Genomic DNA, 24,172 nt, shown 5'->3' with positions numbered 1-24,172 from the left:
ATCCTTCGCCAACGCAACGCTCAGTACCATTAGTCCCATGGCCCGCCAAGTACAGTGTGGCAGCCGCGGAGTGAGCCCACCCCGCACAGGGAGACCAACTGAAAGGCCCCAAGGTGGCCAATTTAGGCCTCGCGGTGGATTCTCGGAGTCGCATGCTCCAGCCAGAGGACCACAGAGAGATAACAGCCCGAGACCCAGCAGTCGCCACCACCGCTGTAGTCCCTCGGGCACTTCCGGCGGTCCTCGCCCTTTGAGCCGGAAGTGGACTAGCGAGGAAGCAGCTGGTGATGCGGGAGCAAACATGGCGGCCCTGGCGCCCTTCGGCCCAGCGGGCGCTTGCTGTCTGCGCCTGGCCGCGGGCCTCCGGCTGCTTTCGATACTAGGGCTGCTCCCGCTGCTGGCCGAGCCCGGCCTGGGCCGCGTCCACCACCTGGCACTCAAAGTAAGGCCGGGCAGGGCTGGGCAGGGCTGGGCAGGACCGGGCCGGGGGCGGAGGCCGAGGCCACTCCTCCGGGACTGGGGGCAACTTCGGCTCCGCTGGGCTTCCGAGTGCCTTGTCCCCCCCCCCCCCACACCGTGTGCTTCTCAGCCGCGACGCTGTCGGGAATGGGAGCCGGCGGGGTGAACGCAAGACGCGGGGTCCCTGGGCTGCATTTTGTGTGGGGCGGGGACACTGGGGCTGACGGTGGGGAGGGGGCTGCGTATGCGGCGCGACGGGGAGGTCGCGGGCGGCTGCCCTCTGGTCTCTCCTGGCTTGTGTAAACCTCTCTCCCTGCAGCCCCATCCCACCTGTCGCGGCCGCGGTTTCAGCTCTTCCGTGCCCTTGTACCTGGTGACTTGAAGGTTTGCGGAACCTTAGCCTCAGTTTGCCGGTTCTGTCAGGGCTCGTGTTGCAGGATTCCCGGAAGAAATTTCAAATATCACTTGAAATACATCTCTACAAACAAAAAGAGAAAGAACAAAATAAAATGAGAAATTTGGGTTAGGCCTAATTCTTGCTTTATACTGCGATCCACAGTTAAAAGTCCTCGAAGTCTTAGTGTGTATCACGAGGTGATTCAGTAGCTTAGCATATCAGGGAAATGGAAAAGTACTTCGTTGGACTCAGAACCTTGTACGTTACTTTCATAGTGCATAGTTAACAAGTTTATGGGCTTGTCCAAAGTTTATCTTCTAAAGAAAGACACATTCCGTTAACCACGAAGCATTGCATTTTGTGAAGGTGGAGTATTTTGTAGATCTAGATTTAAGAACCTGACCGGATTCATAGAACTATACTTTGGATATCAGCTTTTGTTGCTTACAAATAAGAATTATTCCGATGAAAATGGTTCTTAACCATAGGAAAATAGGTGAGTTTTAGTTCCTTTTTGATAATCTGTTACGAGCTATAGAAATTCTTCCCAGGGAAATGCATATTGAAACGACACAGAATGCGCTTAGGTTTTATAAGCCTGGTGAAGTGTATCTACGGTCCCGGCTCCCACAGTAACTCCAGAAGCCAAGGGTGGTGGCTTATGCCTGTAATATCTGCTACCTGAGAGGCTCAGGCAGAAGGATTGTGCCGAGTTCATCGCTAGCCTGGGTGATAGAGCTAGACATTCCCTCTCAAAACAAAAATAAACAGCACAAACTCCTAGGCTTTAAAGTTCTGCCATTATATAGTTTTAAGATTTTGAGTCTTTTAAGGAGTGAGCAGAATTCTTTTTTATTTATTTATTTATTTTTTGTCTTTTTCGTTTTTATCGGTACCGGGTATCGAACTCACGAACGCCTGCTTGCAAGGCAGGTGCTTATGCCGCTGAGCTAAATCCCCAGTCCCCGTGAGCAGAATTCTTACAGCTTATAAATTAGAGGCAAAGTGTCAGCGAGAAACTCAAGGACTATGTCTCCTAGCTTTGAGACACAGTGGTCAGTGTCTCCTAGTGCTCTTTCTACATTTCTAGAATTAAAATAACATGGCTGGCATCATGAGCTATCTTTTCGATGTCTGTAGGTAGAAAATTTTACCAACCTCTGTGGTAGAAGCAAACTGAATCTGTGTAATTCGACTTACTCATTCCTGTCTGTTCTGTTAAATTACTTAATGATTCCATCTAGGTAATGTGCGTTCCAAGTATCATTGTGCTCCTTCTGTGAGTGATTCTGGATTGTTTTCTCTTAAACATTCTGTTGTCTTGCCCAAGGAAATGAAGATCACTGGGAGAAGCCTGTAGGAACAGCATTAGGTCGTCTGTTTTGCTTGAGATTGGTTAGAGATCCACACTAAAGAGGTCAGTGAACACCCACAATGTGCACGATGGTTTAAAAAAAATTACCAGGAAGGATTTAAAGGACATCAAGACAAGTTAGAATCGTGTCAGCTGACCTCACTGACCTTCACTGGGTAGTGAATTCCGCCTATTCCTACACACATTTGTTTGTTGCCGTTTTTTTAGTTAGTTTTTTAGTTAGTTTTAGTTTAGTTAGTTTTTTAGTTTAGTTTTAGAATCCTTTCATTTTTATTTAATTTTATTATATTCCATTACTCTTCTGGCTTTCCCAGGTTGCTCACATTCCTTCTTGACCTTTCTTTTTTTGTTTTGTTTTTTGAGACAGGATCTTGCTATGTAGTTTAATTTTAAAAGTTATTTCATTCTTTTGCTATATAGTTTTTTTATTTGTTGCTGGTTTTTTTAATCCCCCCTTTAGTCCATTCCAATTGGTCTTGTTTTTGAGACAGAATTTCACTGCTGCTCAGGCTGGTCTTGAACTCACTTTGTAGCCCAGGCTGGCCTGGAACTCGAAGCAGTCCTCCTGCCTCAGCCTCCCAAGTGCTGGGATTATAGGTGTGCGCCACCACACCCAGCCCTTCTTTTCTTTTTGAAGCTGGGTTTCTCTTGAACTCATTTTGTAGCCCAGGTTGACCTTGAATTTGCAGCGATCTTCCTTTGTCATCCTCCCAAGCGCTGAGATCACAGGTGTGCACCACGGTGTCCAGCTGCTATGTAGTTTAGACAGGCCTTGAACTTAACTGTATAGTCCAGGCTGGTCTTTTTTTAAAATTAACTTTATTGGTAATTTTAGGTCTACATAACAATCATTTTTACTATATGTGATGTATGTTGATTCTTTTTTCCCTTATCCCTTCCCTTCCTAGAACACCTTTCCCCCTATTTACAAAAGCTTTGTTTCCATTTTTTCCTTCTCTTTTTCCCTTTCTTTAGTTCCCCTTCTAAATTGAACATTTTCTTCCTATTTCACAATGTCTGTTATACATTTTGGTCCTTATTTACAGTTTTGCTTTCTCACACCAGAGAAACCATGCAATATTTATACATGTGTGTCTAATTTTTTTCACTTAAGAATATGGTCTTGGGGCTGGAGATTTAGCTCAGCGGCATAAGCGCCTGCCTTGCAAGCAGGCAGTTGTGAGTTCAATTCCCAGTACCAATAAAAAGGAAAAAGACAAAAAAAAAAAGAATATGGTCTCAAGGGGCATCCATTTACTTAGGAATGTCTTGAGCTTCACCTTCCTTGTGGCAGAGTAGTACTCTATTGTGTTTAAAAAAACCCACACATCTTTATTCATTTACCAGTTGATGGGCATTTGGGCTGTTTCCAGGATTTGGCTATTACAAATTATACTGCTGTAAACTTGAGTTTGTATATATTGCTGTGGTTATGATACTTTTAATTCTTTCAGAAAGATACCAAGAAAGGAAATAGCTAGGTTAAATGGAATTTCTAGTCCTAGTTTTTTTTTTTTTCCTTTTAATCTTTTTGTACGTGTGTGTGCTGGGGATCAAACTGACGACCTCGAGTTTGCCAAGCAGGCACTCATGCCGCTGTGCTAAACCCCTGGTCCACTAGTCCTAGTCCTCCATGTTGTATGTACCATTTATCAGTGGCCACCTACCCTCCTTGAATGCTGCTCCACTGTACTGATAGATCTTTTGCTTAGCTGATCCCTGCCAGGGCTGCTTGGGTTGCTCCACTTTCTGACCACTGTGAATGACGCTGCTATAGGTACTCGTGTGCAGGGTTGTACGTGGGTCCCCCAGTCCTGTACAGGAGATGAGCCCAGGGCCTTGTACTTGCCAGGCGAGCTCTCTGCCACGGAGCCACGGCCCAGCCCCGGCCAGAGCCAGGACTCTTGTAAGTTTCCCAGGCTGGCTTCAGAGGTCTGCGCCCTGCCTTGGCCTCCTGAGAGCTGTGATACAAAGTCTTGATGACGGCTAATTCTGGCTTCCAGGAGACTCTGCACGGGAAGCAGAGGCCAGAAAGAACCTTGCTACCATTTGGAATGCTTTGAATTCCGGCAGTTTTTGGGTTGGGCGTGAGTGGAATGGACCTGGGTTAGAAGTGTGACTGCCAGTGCCTGTGACTTTTGGGCTGGTCACATGAGAAGCCCCGGTTGGATATGGGCCGGAAAAGAGGGTAAAGCCAAAGAAACCAAATAGTTTGTACCAGAGCCGGTTTGTCTTGGCAGTGGTTGTGCTGTGGGCTGAACTTGGGGCTTCACAGGGAGCTGCGGCCTGAGACCTTTCTCTTTTTCTTTCTGGGGCTCCTGCTGCTTGGTTGACTGGCTAGTGCATGCAACGGGCATCACCCTGTCTCTGTGTCCTGGGATGCTGGCGTGTGTTGCCCACCTCCACACCCACACCAGGGAGTGCCAGCAGTGCAAAGTGGTCAGAGCTAGAGAGCAAACAGCGATGGGAGACCCTGGCAGCAGGCAGCGGGGGCCCTCTAGACCGGAAGGTGGAGAGAGGGACTCCTGTGGCCAGACTGTGTCCACCAAGGGTCCACACAGGGCCACGCAGCGCCCTGGGGGCGGGGCTGGCAGGGCTGCAGTATAAGTTTGTGGCTGGACACAGGACACCCATCTGGTCGCTGACCGAGGAGCTGCTCCCTGAGGAGGGGCCAAGAGCCAACCTCTGCTGGCGCGTGTGACTGCGCTGTCTGTTGAGTCACCTGCCCTGTGGCGTCCCTGTCCTTCCGCGGAGGAGTGCAGGGGGTTACATGGGATGGGCACCGGGAGAGGATCAGCCGGGGCGTCAGGAGCCCAATGTGCAGCTGAGGCTGGGGGAGTCTGTGTGTTAGGAACGGAATCGGCCAGGAGGAGCGTGGGAGCAGCAGGAGGGTCCTCGGAGGGGACAGCGTGGGCCGGTGGCAGGAGGTTGTCCGTGCAGCGTGGAGGGATGAAGCCCCCGCACTCCCCTGCGGCCTCGGAGCCCCATCCCAGGAGGCCTCACGTTGGGAGAGCCTTGGGTTCCTCTGGGGCCAGGGCTGGCGGAGCAAGGCTGGCTTTCTAAGGAGGTTCATTTCCCCGGGGGCCATGGTTGGCATGGGCGGAAGAGGAGGGGTCGGGCCTCGCTGCGCATGGAGGGTGACGGGCAGGCAGATAGGGCGAGGGTGGGCAGGAAGGCGAACTCGGTGCCTCCACAGGGGCGTGTCTAGGGTGGGCAGAGTTGCTGGTGTGGGTTTTAACGCTGAGAGCGGGGCGTGCATGCGTCTCCAGGTGCAAGAAGGCCTGGCCCGCCAGGCTCTCCAGAGAGAGCGGGGATCCTGATGGGTGCTCAGCCTGGCTGGTGCATTGTTCGGGCCCTGAAGTCCCCGGTCTGGAGGCCTCCTCCCCCATCCCCAGATCCCCCTCCACCCTGAGCCGCAGCGAAGCCTGCGATCTGTTCCTCCCCTCAGTGGGAGCTGGCGGTGTGAACCGAGCAGGTGACCTAAGGCCCTCTGCTGCCTGCTGGGCAGGACTTCATGGTGCTGGAAGGTCTCCCCCCCCCCCACCGCCCTGCCGACGCTGAGCCCAGGACGCTCACGTGCCACGTGCTCTGCTCACATGCTGTAGGTTCTGCCTGTTTGGAGTACAGGCTTTGCCCCTCGGGCTGTGAGTGTGTAGTGGGGCACAGTGGCCGCGTGGCTGCCGCCTGGTGACCTCTATGCACATGTGCTGCTTTGCTGTCTTCTCTTTTTCTTGCAGTGCTGGGAACTGAACCCTGGTCCTGTGGGGAGTTTTGTGTCTTTCTCCTTAGATGTGGGGTTTTTTCTGACAGGGAGGAAGTTGAGGTTGAGAAGCACGATCTGAACAGCAGGGTGGCTCACATCTGTAATCCCAGCTCTCCCGAGCCTGAAGCAGGGGGATTGCTGTGAACTCCAGACCAGTTTGGGATATGTAGGCGTTTAAGGCCAGCCTGGGTTACATAGTGAGACCCTATCTTGAGAACCAAAACCAAACAAACTATAGAGAGAAATTCTGTCGAGACTACAGAATAAGATTTCTTTTCCTTCATCTCTTTATTTCTTTCTTTTTTTTTTTTTTTTTTGAGACAGGGTCTCACTATATTGCCCAGGCTGGAGTGCAGTGGCTCTTCACAGGCACGATCCCACTACTGATCAGCACGGGAGTTTTGACCTGCTCCATTTCAGACCTGGGCCGGTTCACCCCTCCTTAGGCAACCTGGTGGTCCCCAGCTCCTGGTAGGTCATCATATTGATGCCGAACTTAGTGCGGACACCCAATCGGCATAGCGTACTGCAGCCCAGAACTCCTGGACTCAAGCGATCCTCCCACCTCAGCCTCCTGAGTAGCTGGGACTACAGGCGTGCGCCACCACGCCCGGCTCATCTCTTTGGTGTCCTCCTGAAGTTCTGTTTAGCTGAGGCTTCTGTAACCTTGTTTGGAAACTGGGTCTTCCAGGGTAAGATTAGGCTGGCCAGATTAGCGTGGGCTCCAGTTACAATGTGACAGGTGTCTTCCTAAGAAGAGGAAAGAAGCCAGACAGTGATAAGCCTATGGTCCCAGTGACTGGGAAGGCTGAGGCAGGAGGACCTCTCAGGTCAGGTGTTAGGGCCAGGCAGGGTGATATGAGACCCTGGCTTCTCATAAAAGGAAGGGAGCGAGGGCGAGAGACAGAGGTAAGTGACAGGACAGGAAAGGTTTAGGACGATGGAGGTGGAGCTGGGATTGGTGTCCTGCTCACCAGAGTGCTCCCAGCACCCAGCAGGCAGCTCCTGGAGGCAGTGTGGTGGGAAGGATGCCAGTCTACTCCCTGCTGGTGCACTGTAGAGGCTTGCTCTGCACCCAAGTTCTGGAGAGCTGTGATGGAAGGAAGGGTCACTTCTGGTGATGCCTTCTCCCTGACATTGTCCCCAGGCAGTACAGGGCACTTGTGGCAGGGGTCAGGGAGTGTATGTGTCCCTCTTACAAAGTCCCCTATGGTTCTGACTCAGCTTGCCTCCCAAGCCCCAGCTGTAAACACCTTAGTTGGTTTAAGTTCTCACCTTTTCAAAAAAGGACAGGTGTAGTGGCACAAGCTTGTGATCCTAGTACTTAGGAGGCTGAGACAGCAGGATCACCCGAGGCCAGCCTGGGGCCAGCCTGGGGCCAGCCTGGGTCGCATAGTGATTTCAAGCCTATCATGAACTGCACAGCGGGACCGCAGCCACCTCAGCACAGCCTGTGGAGATTGCTGTTACCTCTCCTGCTTCCTGGGTTGGGAGAAAGAACTTTGATGAAGTAGAGGAGTCGGAGTTCAAACCCGAGTCCAGCTCCTTCCGTCTCACCTGGGGAGCTGAAGCCCTGGTGACTACCCGGAGCACAGCCCTGTTCTCCATGCCTCTCTTCACTCGTTCCTTTGCTGTTGGCTTTTAGTTGCAAGAGTGAATTGAGCAGCTCTATTCATGAGCCGCTGTCCACCTGAGCCGAGTTGAGAATCCCAGCGTCACGTTCCTTAGGGCCGGTCGCCATGCCACGCCATGCCTTGCGGAGTGTGAGGGTGGCGCCTCTGTCCCCAGACCAGCCATGATGCCTGCTCTTTGCCTCTCGTTCAGAGCTGAGTAGTTTCTCCAGGGTCATAGACCCAGATGCTGGGGAGCCAGCCCAGGGTCATAGACCCAGATGCTGGGGAGGGCCCTGTCACAGAGCTGGCCGGGGACAGCAGGGAGAGCCCACCAGGGAGCGTGAGCCCCTGCCTTTGTGTCGTGCTGGGGGCCAGAGGTGCTGGAGTTTGCGGTTTGTTCTGGTCTTTAAATTTTGTTTTCGAGTTTGAGACAGGCCTTGCTCCAGGCTGGCCTGGAGCTTGCAGTGATCCTCCTGCCTCAGCCTCCCGGGTGCTGGGATGGCAGGTGTTCCCCCCTCACCAACTCTCTCTCCTTTGAAGAGAAACCACAAGTTGAAATTCATGTCATGTAGCTGGCACTAAGTGTAAAGACTGGAGCTGGAGGGAAGCTCAGTGGTAGAGCTCTTGGCCCGCAGGGCCCTGGCTTCCGTTTGCTGCACAGAAACAAAGCCAAGCAGAGAGTGTACAGCTCTGTGCCTGGGCTGCTGCAGCCTGTGGGGCCGGACCCCAGGCTTCCAGGGGTGCAAGGGTGATCTTCAGCCCTGTCCTCAGCTTGGCCGGGACAGACTCATGGGTCTCATTGTTTGTGCAGTTCAGCTTAGAAGGAAAGCTAAGTGGAGCTGACCGTACTTGTTTGCCTTGGGTTAAGAGCAGCATAATGGGAAGCTGTTGGGGAAGCGAGAGGAAAAGTGTATTTTAAATTCTGAAATTGAGGCAAAACCACAGGAATGTTGGCATTATAAACCAACTGCGGGGTTTTTTAGGGGGTAGTGTTTGTTGTGGTTTTGTGTTTCTGGGTGTCAAACCCAGGGACTTGCACACACTAGGAAAGTACTCTAATACCAACTTACGCTCTAGCCCTTAATACTGTATTTTATTTTATTATTATTATTTTTATTTTTAATTTTATTTAAAGAGAAAAAGAAAAAACAGAAAAAGGGTACAAGTAATACAGAATTTTAAAAAAATACATACAGTAAGAAATCACTAGTTAATGGATTATGTATTGTATCCCAGAAATAGTTGTTCAAATATTATTATTATTTATTATTTATTGGTTTGGGGTTTTTTTGTTTTGTTTTTGAGACAGGGTCTTGCTATTTGTTCTGGCAGGCCTTGAACTCATTATGTAGCCCTGGCTGACCTCTGACTCACAGTGATCGTCCTGCTTCAGCTTCCTGAGTACTGGGGTGAGAGGCGTGCACCACCGCTCCTGGCTTAGGTTTTGTTTTTTGAGACAGGATCTCACTGTGTAGCTCAGGCTGGGCTTGAACTCACGGCTGTCCTCCTGCCTCAGCCTCTTGAATGTTGGGATCACTGGAGTGTGCCATCATACCTGGCTACAGCTGTTTTTAAAGTGAGGAGAAAGAGACCACTGGGCGGTAAGCTTTGAGCTTCAGGAACCCTTTCTCACATCTTCGCCTGGAGGTTTTGCTTCTGTGCTTTGGGCAGCTGGCACCAGGTGCCCGCGTCCATTTCTGTTTAGCTGTCTCCAAAGCACCTGGCATGAGCAGCCACCCTACCGTCCACTCACTTGCCCACCCTGTGCGCTTCCCTCCAGTTTGCCTCTCTGAGGCACAGGGGTCCCCACCTCCTCGTCTCCTTAGGCTGTGACTCTGTGACCCCATCAAGCCCCCAGGTCTTGCAGTATCCCCATAGTCTCCGCTGTCACTGTTGCCCCGGGCCACCCTGCAGAGAGTGAGCGAAATACAAAGTGTGTGACATTGTCACACTGCCTGGGATCCTGCAGAGCCCTCCCCAAGCCTCCAGCACCACCCCCAACCCCCATGCGGCCCTGCAGCAGCTCTGAGTCCCTTTTCCTGAGGGTCTCCATGAGGCTGAGCTGAAGTCCTCCCCACCCCACTCACCAGGCCAGGGCTGCACAGCCCCTGTCTCTCTCTAGCTCCAGATCACTGTGAGAAGTAAACCTTTCCAACCATGCGGGGGAGGTATAGCCAGACCCCAGGAAGGAGCCCTGCAGAGCTGTGGCCACTGGGAGGGCACCTCCACTGGGGCTGCACTCAAGGGAGGCAGTGAGGACGTCAGGGCCAGCTCAGGGTCTTCCCCGCTCACAGTCTTCCCGGTGCCTCTTCTGCTTCATACATTCCATCCAGATTCTTCGCGGCTCGGAAGTTCCGACCCCAGTCCAAATTCTTATCTGTACTCAGCCACCCCTCCAGATAGCGGCTGCTCACCATACTGCTGAGGGCAGGTAGTTCCACTGCGGTCCTCCCGCAGCCTCGGTCCCGGTCCCGGGTGCTGCCCAGTCCCTCCATCCTCAGGACAGCAGGACAGGAATACCAGTGAGCACGCGGCAAGGGCAGGAAGGAAGGGGTGAACAGTGGTGTCTTTACCACCTCACCGCGTCTCCCAGCAGCCCTCACAGCTGCTGTCCTGGCGTCATTCCAGGTCACAGTTTGTTTAGGGACTGGAGTGACCATTGCTGAAAGCCAGAGCCTGTGACAGCCCTGCCTGGCCATGCTTCTGCAGTCCATGTCCCCTTAGGAGGGACCCACAGTCTCTGGCAAGGCGGCCAGGCTGGGAGAGAACCAGGGCCTCGCCCTTCTTCCTTCGGTTTCTCCGTTTACCACTACGCAGCTTGGTGAAGCTTGATGGTGGTTTTTCCCGACTGACCAAGTGCACGGAGGACCAGAGAGCCTAGCCCTGCCTCTCCTCGGTAGCCAGAGGCCTAGTGTAGTCCCTAGCCCTGCAGAGGAGGAGGAAGAGAGGCAAGAGAAGGACATCGTGATGGCTTGTGACATTAACGCAGGGCAGAGCCGCAAGCCCTGGTGGGATAAGCAGAGGGCTTGATAGACAGCCGAGGTGACGCCACACAGCCTTGGGGTTAGACAGACCACCTGTCCCAGGGGGTGCAGGGAGGAGAGGGAAAGGGCCGCTTTACACCACCCCCAGATTCCTTGCCTGGTGAGTGAAAAGCACGGGATTTGAATAAAATGCCTGGGTATTTTATAATCTTGGAATCAAGACTGTTCCTGAGAGGACATTTAGAAGAATAGCCCTGGTGTAGAAATTAACAGCTTTGCAGTGGGAGCCACAGTTCCAGGCCAGCCTGGCTCTGTACTGAGACCCTCCCACTCCAGCAGATTTACATGACAGAATGTACCACGGGGTTAAAAAAAAAGACTGGAAAAGATAAAGCATAAAAAGCAAAGATTGATTACTAAAGTGCACGCCTGGAGCCTCTGCACAGGGAACGCAGAGCTGTGCAGAAGCTACTGAGACACCGAGGAGGAGCAGCTGGCTGTTGGGAGGGGCGCTCAGGTTGACTCAGGTCCTGGCTCCGTTCCCTGCCGGCCACCGGACAGGAAGTTTGATAGCATCAAAGCTTTCTGGGGATGGTGGGGTGGAGCCTTCAGGTGCTTTGGGGACCAATTTGACAGCTTCGTCACCAGTACTGGGGATGGAACCAAGGTCTTGGCTGGAAGCTGTGCCTCTACTCTTTTATTTTGAAACAGGGCCTTGCCAGGTCATTGAACTGCCCGGGCTGGGCTGAAACAGCCTGAAAATTCACAGGGAACTACCTCCTGAGCTCTTTTAGTTTAGTTTTTAAGTTTTGAGGCTCTCATTCAGTTGCCTAGGCTGGATTCAAATCTGTAACCTTCTTGCCTCAGTTTCTCTGTGTGCTGAGGTTATAGGCGTGAGCCACCATGCTGGCCCAATTGGCAATTCTGAGTAAAATTGAAACTCATTGCTGCTAGGCGTGCTAGTGCAAGCCTGTAACCCCAGCACTCGGGAGCTGGGGCCAGAGGATTGATTGCTGCAAGTCTGAGACCAGCCTGGGCTACATAGTGAGACCCTGTCTCAAAAAGACAGAAAAGCAAAACAAACAAAAAAATCACAAGAGAAAAGACAGTGGTTTAATCTATGTGATGCGGAACTTTGCCATCTGGATATGTGTGCCCTAAAAGTCTGCGCACATACTGTGAGTGTGTGTGTGTGTGTGTGTGTGAAGAGGTCCAGCAGCTGGGCGCCATGGCCCCTGCGGGAGGCTGAGGCTGGAGCATTCCGAGTTTGAGCCCAGCCTGGCTACCCTGGTGACTCACTGAGGCCCGGCCCTGGAGGTTTTAAAGGAGAGCTGGGAATTTCACTCGCCTGGAGGCCCCTAGGTTTGATGCCAGCACCGTGAGTACACCCTGGCTTACACAGTTTGCATGGTGCTTCTTTCCAGGCATAGTTTGTAGGAAATACGAATGGGATAACACAGCTGTAGCCACCTGACATGAAGCTTTGGACGGGGTAAAGCAGTGTTACCTACACGGCAAGGAAACTTGGCTTTTGGGTTTGCTTGTTTGATTTATCTTTTTTGAAATAAGTCTCACTCTGTAGTTCAGGCTGGCCTTGGACGGACTTTATGGTCCAGTATGGCTTTGAATTCATTGTGATCCTCCTACTTCAGCCTCCCGGTGCTGGGATGATATGTGCCACCATGTCTACCTACTTCTTGCTTTTTGATGACCTAAAACTTCTGTAGCAAGAGCACTGCAAGTATGATTTGTTTCAGATTTTGTCTGGCTTGGCTTTTTTTGTTGTTTGTTTTTTCTGAGACAAGGTCTTGGCATGTAATTGAGGCTGGCAGCGCTCAGGAGGCTGAGGCAGGAGGATTGCCTTGAGTTGGGGCCGACCTGGGAGACTTACTGATTTCAACAGCAGCCTGAACTATTTGAGGCCAGACTAGGCCCATAGCAAGATCCATCAACCTCAAAAAAAAAAAAAAAAAAAAAAAAAATCACAGCGCTGTGACGATGTGCTATTTGTTGGGTTGTAAATAAAGTCCGAGGTGACTGAAGGCTGTGTTTGGAGTTGAAGACCCCCAGAGGCACTCTGCCAGTTCTGCCTGCTGCTAGCCTTGGGACTGAGCAGGGTGTCCCTGTCCCAGGCCGCTTCCTGTCTGTTGCTAGTGTGCAAGTCCTCAGTACACGTAGTGCCCTCCAAAGCCCCAAGTGTCCTGCTGACCGTTGCAGGAACACAACCCTCACTGCTGGCTGTGCCACTGCTTTGCCCAGCAGCGTACCCCCCGGACTCTAGGAAAGCCTCCTTTCTGGGGCCACCGGGCGCTGCAATAGCAGCCTGATGCCGCAGGGCTCTGCTTGCCCACTTCTGGCCCTGGGTGCCTGCAGCGTGGCTTCCCTGAGGGTGGGAAGGCCAGGTAATGACGGAGGCTGGAGATCCCCACTGTGAGAGGACTTTTCACTTGGGCCTTCACTCCTGGGTGGTGGTTTTATAAATACTAATTTACATTTAATCAAGTAAAGTTATAGGAGTGATTTCTTTTTCAATGCTGCATGCTGAGCAAGTGCTTGGAGGGTGTGTCCTTCCTGTTGTGCCTGCGGAGACCTGGTGTCCTTGCTATCTGTGTTACAGGGTCACTTGCATACATGCATGTGGAGTCGTGATAGGGGATCTTGAAGTGGAGATGTTTGGGGCTGAACATACTAGTACACGCCTGTAATCCCAGCACTCGAGAGGCTGAGGCAGGAGGATCACAAATTGAGGTCAGCCTATACTACAAAGTGAGAGGGTCCTGTAAATACTAGTGACAAATGGTGATACTCTTTTTTTTTTTTTTTTTCTTTTCCATTTCTCTTTTTCTCATTTGGAGAAAGGATCACTATGTAACCCAGGCTGGCCTCGAACCCATGGTGACCTTCCTGCTCTCTCTGACCCCATTCACATACTACCCCACCTTGGGGAGCCAGCAGAGACCTGTGTGAATAACCCAGTTCTTAGAAAGCACAGGTGACAAGGAGTTCTAGCACCATCCTGACCTAAGTGCTCATCAGAACCCGATGTTAATGGCCTGATAGGGAGTAGGGAGCCAGTGCAGGCTGAGGAAGCAGTCGGGGATGCACTGATCCGATGGGAGACCCTGGGCCACAGGTTGCCCCAAAACCATTGGAGAGCACGGACAAGAGCAGTGTGGGGAGGCTGCGTCCTGCTGCACACTGGGCAAGCCATGAGCAGTGGACATGGAAACCAACCGTGGGTCTCATGTGACCATGACGTCTGCACGCTCAGGGGGCAGCAGAGTGGACGGGCCTGAGCCCAGCCACCTGCCTTTGCTGCCGAGCTGCAGCTGAGCGCCTTGCTGGCCTGCAGGTCTGCAGCAGGAACTTGGCCCTCTGGCCTGTGCCACGCAGGTGGCCAGGTGCTCCCTGGTTGAGCGGAGGGGCCTGGTTCTCCACTTCTCCAGTCCTGGGCAGGGAGGGCTGAGGCCCTCTGCCCCGGACCTTTCCGCTGCATGGCTCTGCCTGGCTATGCTCACAAGACTGTGGGGCACAGCATCGTTCCAGGCCTCCCCACCCTGTGGAGGCTGTGGAAGCCAAGCCCAGCACTAGGTTCAAACGCAGGGCTCCTCTGGTGCCCATGAAAATAAGGGGAATTCTCAGGGTTCAAGAAAAGGGCAGGCAAGTGCTGAAATCCAGCAGGTTAAGGAAGGGTGAAGCCAGGGCTTCCCTGAGGCCGCACGGGAACTTGGCCCCTGGAGAGGATTCTGATGCTGAGGGTGGGGATAGGGAGGGCTCGAAGCTGCCCTTTTTCTCCGCTTGCCCGAAGCCAGATAGTGGGCCCCATGACAGCAAAGTGTGCTGGTCCCTGTGGAGCAGTACAGATAGCTTGTTCCTCTTCTTTCGTTTTTAATCTTTATTTTTTAAAGATTTTCTGAGATGGATCTCCCTGTGCCGTTCAGCCTGGGCTTGAACTCACTAGGCTTGATCCTCCTGCCTCAGTCTCCCAAGTGCTGGGATCACAGGCCTGCAGCAGCCTTTCTTTACCGGTGTTTGGTGACTTTGTTGGTCTACCTCACATGTCTTGGAGACACCACAGTCAGCAATAAAAAGTGATTACTTGCACGGACAAGCTGTAGCCTTATTGAAGGCAGTGCAGTTTAGGGACCAGTTCTGCAATGTCTCCAGAGTCCCAGGGCTCCCGGGCAGCCTGGCTGGGCAGTGTCTGTGCAGGCCCTGTGGGACGCTCCGCCCTCGCTGCAGCTTCCCCACCCTGCCAGCCGCTGGACTCACCCCTGGTGAGCCTTTGTTCCCTGGAAAGCCCTCTCATCATGTGCCCTTCCCTTCAGGCGAGATGAGCCGTGTCCACATATGACAGGTCGGGAGCCGGCTGTGCAGGTGCAGCCTGTCCGCCTTGCTGCAGAGCCATGCTCCCCTCTGCCCGTCATGCACGCTCCTCCTCATGGCGCTCGGGGAGGACTCGGGGGCCCGTGGTGCACAGCTCATGGCCTTGGGGTCCCACGCTGGCTGGGCACCCTGTGTAGGAGGAGCGGGGTGCAGTAGTGGAAAGCTGCTTCTGCAGCCCTGACCGGCTCCTGTCTGTAGGACGACGTGAGGCACAGGGTGCATCTGAACACCTTCGGCTTCTTCAGGGACGGCTTCATGCGGGTGAAGGTCGGCAGCCTCTCCGTGAGCGACCCTGGGGGCATCGCAGACAAGGAAGCCCCTGTGAGTGTCTCCGAGCCCTGGGCGCACCTTTCCTGAGCTTCAGGGAGCCCCCATCCCCAATACCGAGCCCCTGAAGAGGGAGAAAATCACTCTTGTGATCCCTCTTTCCGGGTTTCAACACAGCGCTTTGCTACGCAGTCAGGCTCACCTTGACTCACGTGTGGCCCAGGCTGGCCTTGCCCGTGTGGCAGTCGGTCAGTCAGTCTTTGACTGGAGTTTTACATAAGCAGCTCTTGTTGTGTTAAAGTGAATATTAGGAGCACTGGGAGGAAGCCAGGCCAAAGTGCCCCTTTCTGCTGGTTGAAGGAGAAAAGTAGGGGTGAGGGGGTGGACATTGGCCGCTGCCCTCTCGTCCCCCAGATCGGGTTCAGCCTGGAGCGCACGAAGAATGACGGCTTCTCCTCGTACCTGGTACGTGGGGATGGGAGACTGTGGTCATCCCTGGGCCCCAGACACTGGGCCAGCACCTCTCTTGGGGTGACGCTCAGTCGGGTCCCCTCAGGGTGAAGACCTGACCTACTGCATTCTAAGGAAGCAGTCAGCCTCCGTCACACTGCTGGTCCTGGACATCTCCAGAAGTGAGTAAGTAACTGCACTACCGCCGGGGAGGCCGGGCTGTCCTCAGGGAGGCTGTGCAGTGGGACTCGCTGGGCAGGGCAGGGCATGAGCCAGAGGGGAGGGCACAAGCAGTGTGTGCGGGGCTGGGCACCCAGAGGTGGCTAGGCAGGGAGCGGGAGCCCCGGCCTCCCACCCAGGCTGTGGGACTCCGCAGAGCACCCGCACTCCCCTAGCAGAGGGGCCAGAGAGGAGACGTTGGGCGAGGGTTCCCCCTGCAGCGCCCTCTGCCAGGCCCTGCTGGAGCCCCTACACTGTCTCCCCTCCTCCCCTACAGGCTGAAAATCAGGTCTCCGCCGGAAGCTGGCGCCCAGCTGCCCAGGATCATCTTAGACAAGGATGAGAAGGTCCCCGGGCAGAGCCAGGGGCCTGACACAAGCCCCCCATCTGCACTCACGTCCAGAGGCAGCCAGGCTGAGCCGGCGCCAGGTGAGGAGCATCTGAGCCCCCGCCCCAGGCCTGCCAGGTGTCCTGTGCCCACACCAGCGCCCAGGCTTGCGGTTCTGGGTCCACCTTGGCTGTCACCCTGCAGGACACAGTCCCCAAGGAGGCGAGGGGAGGGTACGGAGGGCTATCACCTCCTTATTCCCAGCTGCACATTAGTTATTTGTTCCCACTGTATTCACCACCACTTCCCAGGGAGTGGACATCCTGTCATTGCACATCCTGGGGTCTGGACTTCTGTCCCGCTGCCCTGAGGCTCTGCCCCACTACCGGCTCGTCTGGGGTCTCATATTGCCCACTATCACTGTCCCCTGCCACCTGATGGGACTGTCACGTGTGAGCACCAGGGGCTCGAGGTGGCAGGATCATTGTCCACCAGTTCCTCACCCTTATGCCAGGGTAGTCCTTGGCCATCTAGGGTGTCACCAGCATTGTAGCATTGTGGGTCTTCTCTTCTCCTCCTGTCCTTTCCTGCTTTCTCTCATGCCTGTTACTGAGAATTGAACCCAGGGCCTCTCACTAAGCTAGACCCACGGCCCTCTTTCATTCTTTGATTTGAGACTGGTAGCTTCAAGTGTCCAGGTTGAACTTGAACTCGCAGTCCTCTTGCCTCAGCCTCCCAGGGTGCTGGGATGACCGGCTTGTGCTGCCACACCTGGCTAAGAATTCTTCAGACACAGAAACTTTTACATGTGTGGGACTTTACTTAGGACTGGTCTTTTGGGCCAGAGCTTCTGAAACACCCATGTTTTTGAGACTTAACATATTTTCAAGTTGCTTCATAAGTGGCTTGGGTGAGTCTATACCTCTGTTGGAAATACACAGGGATGGTGCACACCTTGCTGTACCCTCACCAGTACTGGATGTTTCCTCTTTTTTTTTTTCCTTTTTATCGGTACCAGGGATCGAACTCACGACTGCCTGCTTGCAAGGCAGGGGCTTATGCCACTGAGCTAAATCCCCGGTCCCCGGGTGTTTCCTTTTTTAAGAACAGTCCTGATGGGGCTGGGGATTTAGGTCAACAGCATAAGCGCCTGCCTGGCAAGTGCGAGGTCATGAGTTCAATCCCTGGTATGGCAAAAACAAAAACAAAAGCAAAAACAAAAAAAACAGTCGTGAAATGCTGAGCATGGTGGGGGATGTCTGTAATGGCAGCAGGTTGAGGCGGGAGGATTGCTTGAGCCTAGCCTGGGCAACATAATGAAACCCTCTTTCAAAAAGAAAAACAGGGGCTGGGGATTTAGCTCAGCGGCATAAGCACCTGCCTTGCAAGCAGGCGGTCGTGAGTTCAATCCCTGGTACCGATAAAAAGATATAAAAAAAAAAAGAAAAAAAAACTAGTCTGGAAGGTGGTAGCAGGTGTTCTTGCTTGGGTGTTGACTCCTCTTACTGGGCCGCGTTTTTCCTCTTTTTCCCGTGTGGCGCTGCCGGCGAAGGCTGGGGCTTTCGTACTGCTATGCCCAGCTGCCCTGTGCCAATTAATATTTACGCCGATCACTCTCTCATTAACCCTCAGGGCCACTGAGGGTGTGTATGAGTTCTGCGAAGATCATTACCGCTCATCACATTATTTAGACATTTCCTCTCCATTTGTGAGAACTTGATCTGAGCTGTGCCCAGCCACAGGGACCTGTGTATGTGATGTGTTTTCAGGCTGCTCACTGTCCCTTCTTGGAGGCTCCTTGCTGCCCATGTAGCCCCCACTCTCACCCCATTAAGAGAGTACTCCGGGCCCCTCCCCTCCCCCCACCAGGGTCACCTGAGCCTGCACCCCAGTGGGCTGGCCTGGGGGCGAGGGGCACACAGGGTCTTGGACACAGCTGGAGCAGGGCCTTTGCCCAGCTGACACCCTGGTCGGTGTCTGGCACCACACATAAAACTGCATCACATTCACATTCACAACGTTGCCACCTCGTGTCTCCTGTGCATCATGCATGCCTTAGACGTGGACCTGCCCACAAACATGGTCACACAGCAAGGAAGTGGCTTCTCCTGCAGCCCTGTCAGTGTCGCACCCTGCTGGCCCTCGCTGCTGGCAGCGATCGGTCCTGAGGAACACGGCCCCACTGGCCCCTGCAGGACTCGGTCACCATCACTGTGTGGCGCACTTCATGGCTCACTGTAGGGGACTCTGAGCCACCAGTGGTACAGGTGCAAACATGGCTGTCCCCGCTAGAAGAGTATCAGATGTGCTGAGGCCCATTGTGCCTTTGTCCCCGTGGTTCCTGGCGGGAGGGGCACACCACACTGTGACAGCTTCTCCGTGTTTGTGCTTGCAGGTGGCGGAAAGTCAAAAAGAAGCGCGGCCGACGCCAGGGTGAGTGCGCCACGGCTGCCTGTACTGGACACCGTGTGCTGCGCGTGTGTGTGGAGGTGTCACATGTACGCTGTGTGTATGTGTGTGCATGGGCATGCACACCCAGCCCACATGGAGCTGGCTTCTGCTTGGGGAGAAGCAGCCTTTCCTGCAGCAGACACTGTGCTCAGCTGGGCAGTGCTTTCCTGACAGGGCCCAGCTGGCTGGGAGTGGCCAAGTGTGCCCTGGGCAGGGGCTGTCCCCAGGGTCAGGGAGGGGCAACCTGCAGGGGTGGAGGCAGCAGGCAGCCTGGCTGACAGCAGAGAGTAACCAGCCTCCGATGCTGCAGGGCCAGCCCAGGACACAGACCCCAGGGAGCTGTCAGCAGCCTGCAGTAACACCTGGAGCAGCAGCCTTGGAGGGAGCTGGGGTTGAGGGAGGGGGCTCGTGTGGGGGTTCACAGAGAAGTGGGCAGAGCTGGAAGCCCAGAGCCTGGCCTTGTAGTAGCTTCATCTTGATGGTTTGGGGCAGTGTCAGCACAGGTGGCCACCTGGAGGGTGTCCCTGGTCCTACTGCAGCCCGGAGGGCCTGGCCGGCAAGGAGCCAGGGAGAAAGAGCTGGGGGAGAGGGGCTTCAGGCCTCGTTCAAAAGGATGGGCATTTTGCTTTCAGAGAAATCGTGGGGTTTTGGAAAAATGGGGCATAGCTGGGTGTGGTGGTGTGCACCTATCACTCCAACACTCAGGAGGCTAAAGCAGAAGAATCCTTGTGAGTTCAATCAAGGTCAGCTTGGGCTTCCTAAGTGAGTTCAAGGCCAGCCTGCATAGCAACACCCTATCTAAAAAAAAAAACAAAGTAGCTTTAAAGTTTGATTGTAACAAGTGTGCTTTTTCTGCCCTCCAGAGTCCTCCTAAAGCAGATTGTTATTTTTTAGGCACCGGGAGAGAAATCCTTCTCCATTCATAGCAAGGCCGGGGCAGTGTCCTTTCAGGTACGTGTTGTGAAGTGCACAGACTTCCCTCCAAACAGGGAGGCTGGCTCTCTGTGCCAGACCCTGTGTAGCAGACTGGTGAGGTGGGCTGGCGTCCCTACTCCAGCTCATCACTGGCACCTTGCCAAGTGTGCAGGTTCCAGCCCAGGTCTGGTAGCCTTTCTGCAACCCTCAGCCTCAACCCCACCCCATGCCACCTCATGTGCCGTGTGGACCCACACAGTTATCCTGAAAGGATATCAGGCTGATGGGGCACTGTAGTTTACAGAGGAATTCACAGAGTTCCAACCCCAGCACAGTCACTGACCCGACCTCGAACTGCTGGCACAGAGCAGGGCCACTGAGAGGGTCTCAGAGCTGTGGCCTGCCCGGGTGACCCTCGGTCCCCAGCGTCGCATCTTGCAGTAGAGAGAGGTGCAGCCTATCTGGGTTGCTGTGTTCATTAACGTGGAATGGTGACAGGCCCCTTCCTCTCAAGGCTTGTGGCTGAGGCGGAGCTGTGGAGTGCCTGGCCCAGTGTGACGGCTGCCTGGCCACGGAGCCGCTCTGGAGGACGTGTGCTCCCACCTTCTCAGGAGGCCCTGCCTGCTCACACTGCCTGTGCCGCACAGGCGCAGGTTCTCTGCTGCTTCAGCTGTGCCTTTCGGGCCAGTGTCGGGGAGCCCCCGCCCCATCTCTGGCGGTGAGCGGGTGCTCTGAGGCCCCGCAGTGTCCCATCTGTCGCCGGCCTCTGCTACTCACGTGACCTGGCTACTGCGCCCACTGCAGGCCCACATCTTTCAGCTAGCACTCACCCCAGCCGCCCTGCGCACCCCTCCGGCCTGCCGCTTGGTGTCTGTCCTCCCCTCCCGAAGTGTGACCTTTGTAGGCATCCCCTGAGCCTTACTTCGGGACTGACAGTAACGTTCAGAAAAGTTTCTTTTTCTCTAGCCAAATGGCCGTGCGTTTACAGCCCGAGTTAGGGCATGGTGTCACTTCCGTCTCCTCCTCACATCTCTTACTCTCTCCTTTCTCCTTGGGAGATACGGCTTCTCCGTGGAAGAGTTTGTAGTTTCTGTATGGACTAGAACAGATCATTATTGGGGGGATCACCATACGGCCATCTCTGGGTGCAGGAAATACAGGCTGCTGGCAACTCAGAAGCCCCCTCCCCTGCTCCCGCAACCCCTCATAAAAGATGCTGTGGTACGGTTGCACCGGTGCTGGGGAGGATGAGGCAGGAGGATCCAGAGTGCAAGGCCAGCCTGTCCTGTGCAGCTCGCAAGGCCAGCCTGGACTTCCCTGTGAGACCCTGTCGTGAAACAAAACAGCCATCATAACTGTCTTCAGGTTTTCCTTTTTGCTGATAGGGAATTTTGTTTGTTTGTTTGTTTTGTTTTTTGTTACCGGGGATTGGACTTGACCTCATGCTTGCCAGGCAGGCACGTATGCCGCTGAGCTAAAGCCCCAGACCCTAGGCAAATGTTCTTAGACCTGTTCTGTGATCCTGATTGTGTGTTGTTTTGGTTTACATTCAAGTTCAAGTTCACTTGAACCCACGAAATGTACAAAAACCAGAAAAATGTAAAACATGTGTCTTTTGTGACTACTGTGTAAATGGCAGGTGTAGACTTTGATGAGGGGATGTTGGTCTTTTTCCCAACAATAAGGTCAACCTTCTTTCTTTGTTGTTGAGACATGGTCTCCCTGTGTAGCCCCGGGTGGGCTCCTGCCTCAGCCCCCTGAGTGCTGCCACCACCCTGACTTCTTTCTTTTTTTTATTCTTTTTGGTGCCAGAGATTGAACTTGTGACCTCGTGCTTGCAAGGCAGGCACTTTTGCTGATGAGTGAAATCCCTAGGGCGCTCTCTCTCTTTTTTTTTTTTTTTTTTGTCATTTTCCTTTTTATCGGTACCGGGGATTGAACTCACGACTGCCTGCTTGCAAGGCAGGCACTTATGCCGCTGAGCTAAGTCTTCAGCCTCCTGCTCTCTCCTTTCTTTTTGAAGAGTATTTTTTACCTGAAGGACAAAATAATACACTCCTCTGAAAGCTGATAAAACACATCTGAAAGCATTTGGCAGCTTCCTCCCAAATGCCCCACAGGCCTGTCAAGCTGTGATAAAGCGCGTGCGCGCGCGCATGCGTGCGTGCGTGCGTGCGTGCGTGCGTGCGTGCGTGTGTGTGTGTGTGTGTGTGTGTATGCGTGTATGCGTGCGTGTGTGCGTGTGTGTAGGACAGTGGTGACTGCAGAGCCCGGGGGCAGGGGCAGGGGTAGGCGTTGGCTGTGCAGGTGCCACCCGCTGCCCTCCGTGTGTGAGCATTGTCATAAAATATGGGAGGGGGCCCTGGAAGGAGGAAGCATCCATTTCAGCTCTGCTCTGGGAGAATTGGATTAAACAGTGTTATTTTCCTCTGTCCATTAATATTCATAACTTATTTCTAAATTTTAAAAAGTAGCAGAAGTAGAGCTGGGCGTGGTGCATGCTTATAATGCTGGCACTTGGGACGCCGAGGCAGGAGGATTGCCACACGTTGGAGGCCAGCCTGGGTCACATAGTGGGTTCAAGGCCAGTCTGAACTGCATATAAAACCATGTCTCGAGCTGGGGATTTAGCTCAGTGGCATAAGCACCTGCCTGGTAAGTGCGAGGTCTTGAGTTCAATCGCTGGTCCAAAAAAAAAGGAAGAAAGCAGCAGAGGGTTCGTGTGCCCTCACATTTTTGTCTTCACTTTCAGTTTTCCTTTAACATCAGCACGGATGACCAAGAAGGCCTTTACAGTCTTTATTTTCATAAGTGCTCAAAAAATGAGCAGCAGTCGAGTGACAAGTTTTCGTTCAGCCTTGATGTGAGTACCCGTGGGGACTGCAGTGTGGGGACTGACCAGTGTACAAGTCAGGACATCGGTTTTTCTATAAGAATGGCTGTGGGCAACTGATTTGGGACCCTCCTGCCTCTCGGGAGCTGTTCCTATCCAGTTCTTATTTCCTGTTCCTTGTCTCCAGTAAACTTTCCTACTCTTAAAGAAGAAAGAAAGAAATAGTTGTTGTCAACTAGATGTGGTGGTGTACACCCATAATCCCAACAATTCTGGGAGGCTGAGGCAGGGGTCTCAAATTCAAGCCCAGCCCAGGCCATGAGGAGCGTTAGCGGGACCCTGTCTCACAATGGCAGAGGGCGGGGATGAAGCCCGGCAAAGGCCCTTCAGTGTCCGTGGGGCTGGGGATGGAGCCCAACCTGGGGCCTTGTGCCTACTGATCTACAGTTCCACACACCAAGACCGGGCTTGGGAAACACTCCCGACTCCTGGAGGAGAAAAATGGGCCGGGGACCCTGTGCCCTGGGTTGGACACCTGGGCAGAACAGCCACGAGGAAGAAAGCCTGGAGCCATTGGGGCCCCGTGGCCGCAGTGCGTGGAAAATGTGGTTTCCCCACCCTGTGTGATCGAAGGCCTCTCGTCCCTGGGCATGACACCCCCTCATGTGGCTTACAGATCATGATCACAGAGAAGAATCCCGACAGCTACCTCTCGGCGGGGGAGATCCCGCTGCCCAAGCTCTACGTCTCCATGGCCGCCTTCTTCCTGCTCTCCGGGGCCATCTGGACCCACGTCCTCAGGAAGCGCCGGTGAGCTGCCCTGTACCCACCTCTCTGTCTCCAGAAGGCCAGCCCATGGCCCTGGCCACGGCAAGCCCAGCCCTTTTAGGGCTGCCCATCTGGGAGGAGCTCTGCGCTGAGTCTCCGCTGGCCGGCCCGGCCCTGAGGCTGACCCTGCTCTCTGGCCAGCTCTAGGTGCCTGGCTGCCTGCTCTGGGCCTCGATGTACCCCAGGCTGGGGCTTCCTGTGCGGGCTCTTGAGGAGCATGGGCCCTTGATGTAGACGGGAGCACCCAGTGCAAGCAGCCCGTGTGGGCCCAGTTAACCGGCGTGCAGACTGGCCCGATTGCAGAGGAGGCGGATCCCGCAGGGCGGGGCCTGGCCGGGTCTGCAGTGTAGACGCTGGCTGGGGCAGTGGCCAGTACTGTGCGTTCCCCTGTCCTTCACCCCGGCAGTGGGCAAGGCCCACATGCAGACAAGGTGATCAGGCTGCTGCTCTACGGGAAGGACGAGTCACACAAGTTCCAGTCATAAAGCGTGCTGGGCGCCAAGAGAACTGTTTGCTTTTACCGAGCCAGAAAAGTGGGTACCTGGGCAGCAGTGGGATCATAAACAGCAGGGCTCCTGTCCGCCCTGTGTCACTGCAAACCGGAGGGTCATAACCACTTTGTCTCCCTCTGAGCACCTTCCTTTCTTTTTCCTGCTTCTTTTTGTTATTCATGGAACTGGGACCTCCATGCTGAGCCCCTCCCCATTTTGAGCCGAGTCCTGCTGGGTCCTCCATCCTGGGCGTGCACTTGCAGCCCCCCTGCCTCAGCCTCCTCGCAGTGCAGAGCGGGGGGTTCAGTTGTGCCCACACACCTTAGGGCCTTCGGTCTGTGTGGCTCCCCTGCCAAGAAAGCCTCTGTACGTGGAGAAGACAGCTCCCGCCAGCCTGGAGGGCTATGTGCATG

At 54.1% G+C, this 24,172-nt stretch overlaps 1 protein-coding gene across 1 annotated transcript in view; it reads left to right on the top strand.

Moving 5' to 3' along the window:
• The first annotated feature begins 255 nt into the window (after positions 1–255).
• Positions 256–24,172, top strand: part of Gpr107 (G protein-coupled receptor 107) — a 46,679-nt gene continuing 22,762 nt past the window's right edge. The window contains exons 1-9 of the mRNA XM_003470924.5: positions 256–442; positions 15,176–15,298; positions 15,659–15,709; positions 15,801–15,880; positions 16,191–16,342; positions 18,637–18,674; positions 19,587–19,643; positions 22,360–22,470; positions 23,117–23,250. Of these exons, the coding sequence (XP_003470972.2) occupies positions 302–442; positions 15,176–15,298; positions 15,659–15,709; positions 15,801–15,880; positions 16,191–16,342; positions 18,637–18,674; positions 19,587–19,643; positions 22,360–22,470; positions 23,117–23,250 (887 nt within the window). The 5' untranslated portion in view covers positions 256–301. The remainder of the gene's footprint in view (positions 443–15,175; positions 15,299–15,658; positions 15,710–15,800; positions 15,881–16,190; positions 16,343–18,636; positions 18,675–19,586; positions 19,644–22,359; positions 22,471–23,116; positions 23,251–24,172) is intronic.

The sequence above is a fragment of the Cavia porcellus genome, unplaced genomic scaffold (genome assembly GCF_034190915.1).
Source record: "Cavia porcellus strain 051 isolate PalLab524CR breed Dunkin Hartley unplaced genomic scaffold, mCavPor4.1 scaffold_49, whole genome shotgun sequence".
NCBI lineage: Eukaryota > Metazoa > Chordata > Mammalia > Rodentia > Caviidae > Cavia > Cavia porcellus.
Note: the sequence above shows the minus strand (reverse complement) of the source record. Positions and strands in the feature narration are given on the sequence as shown.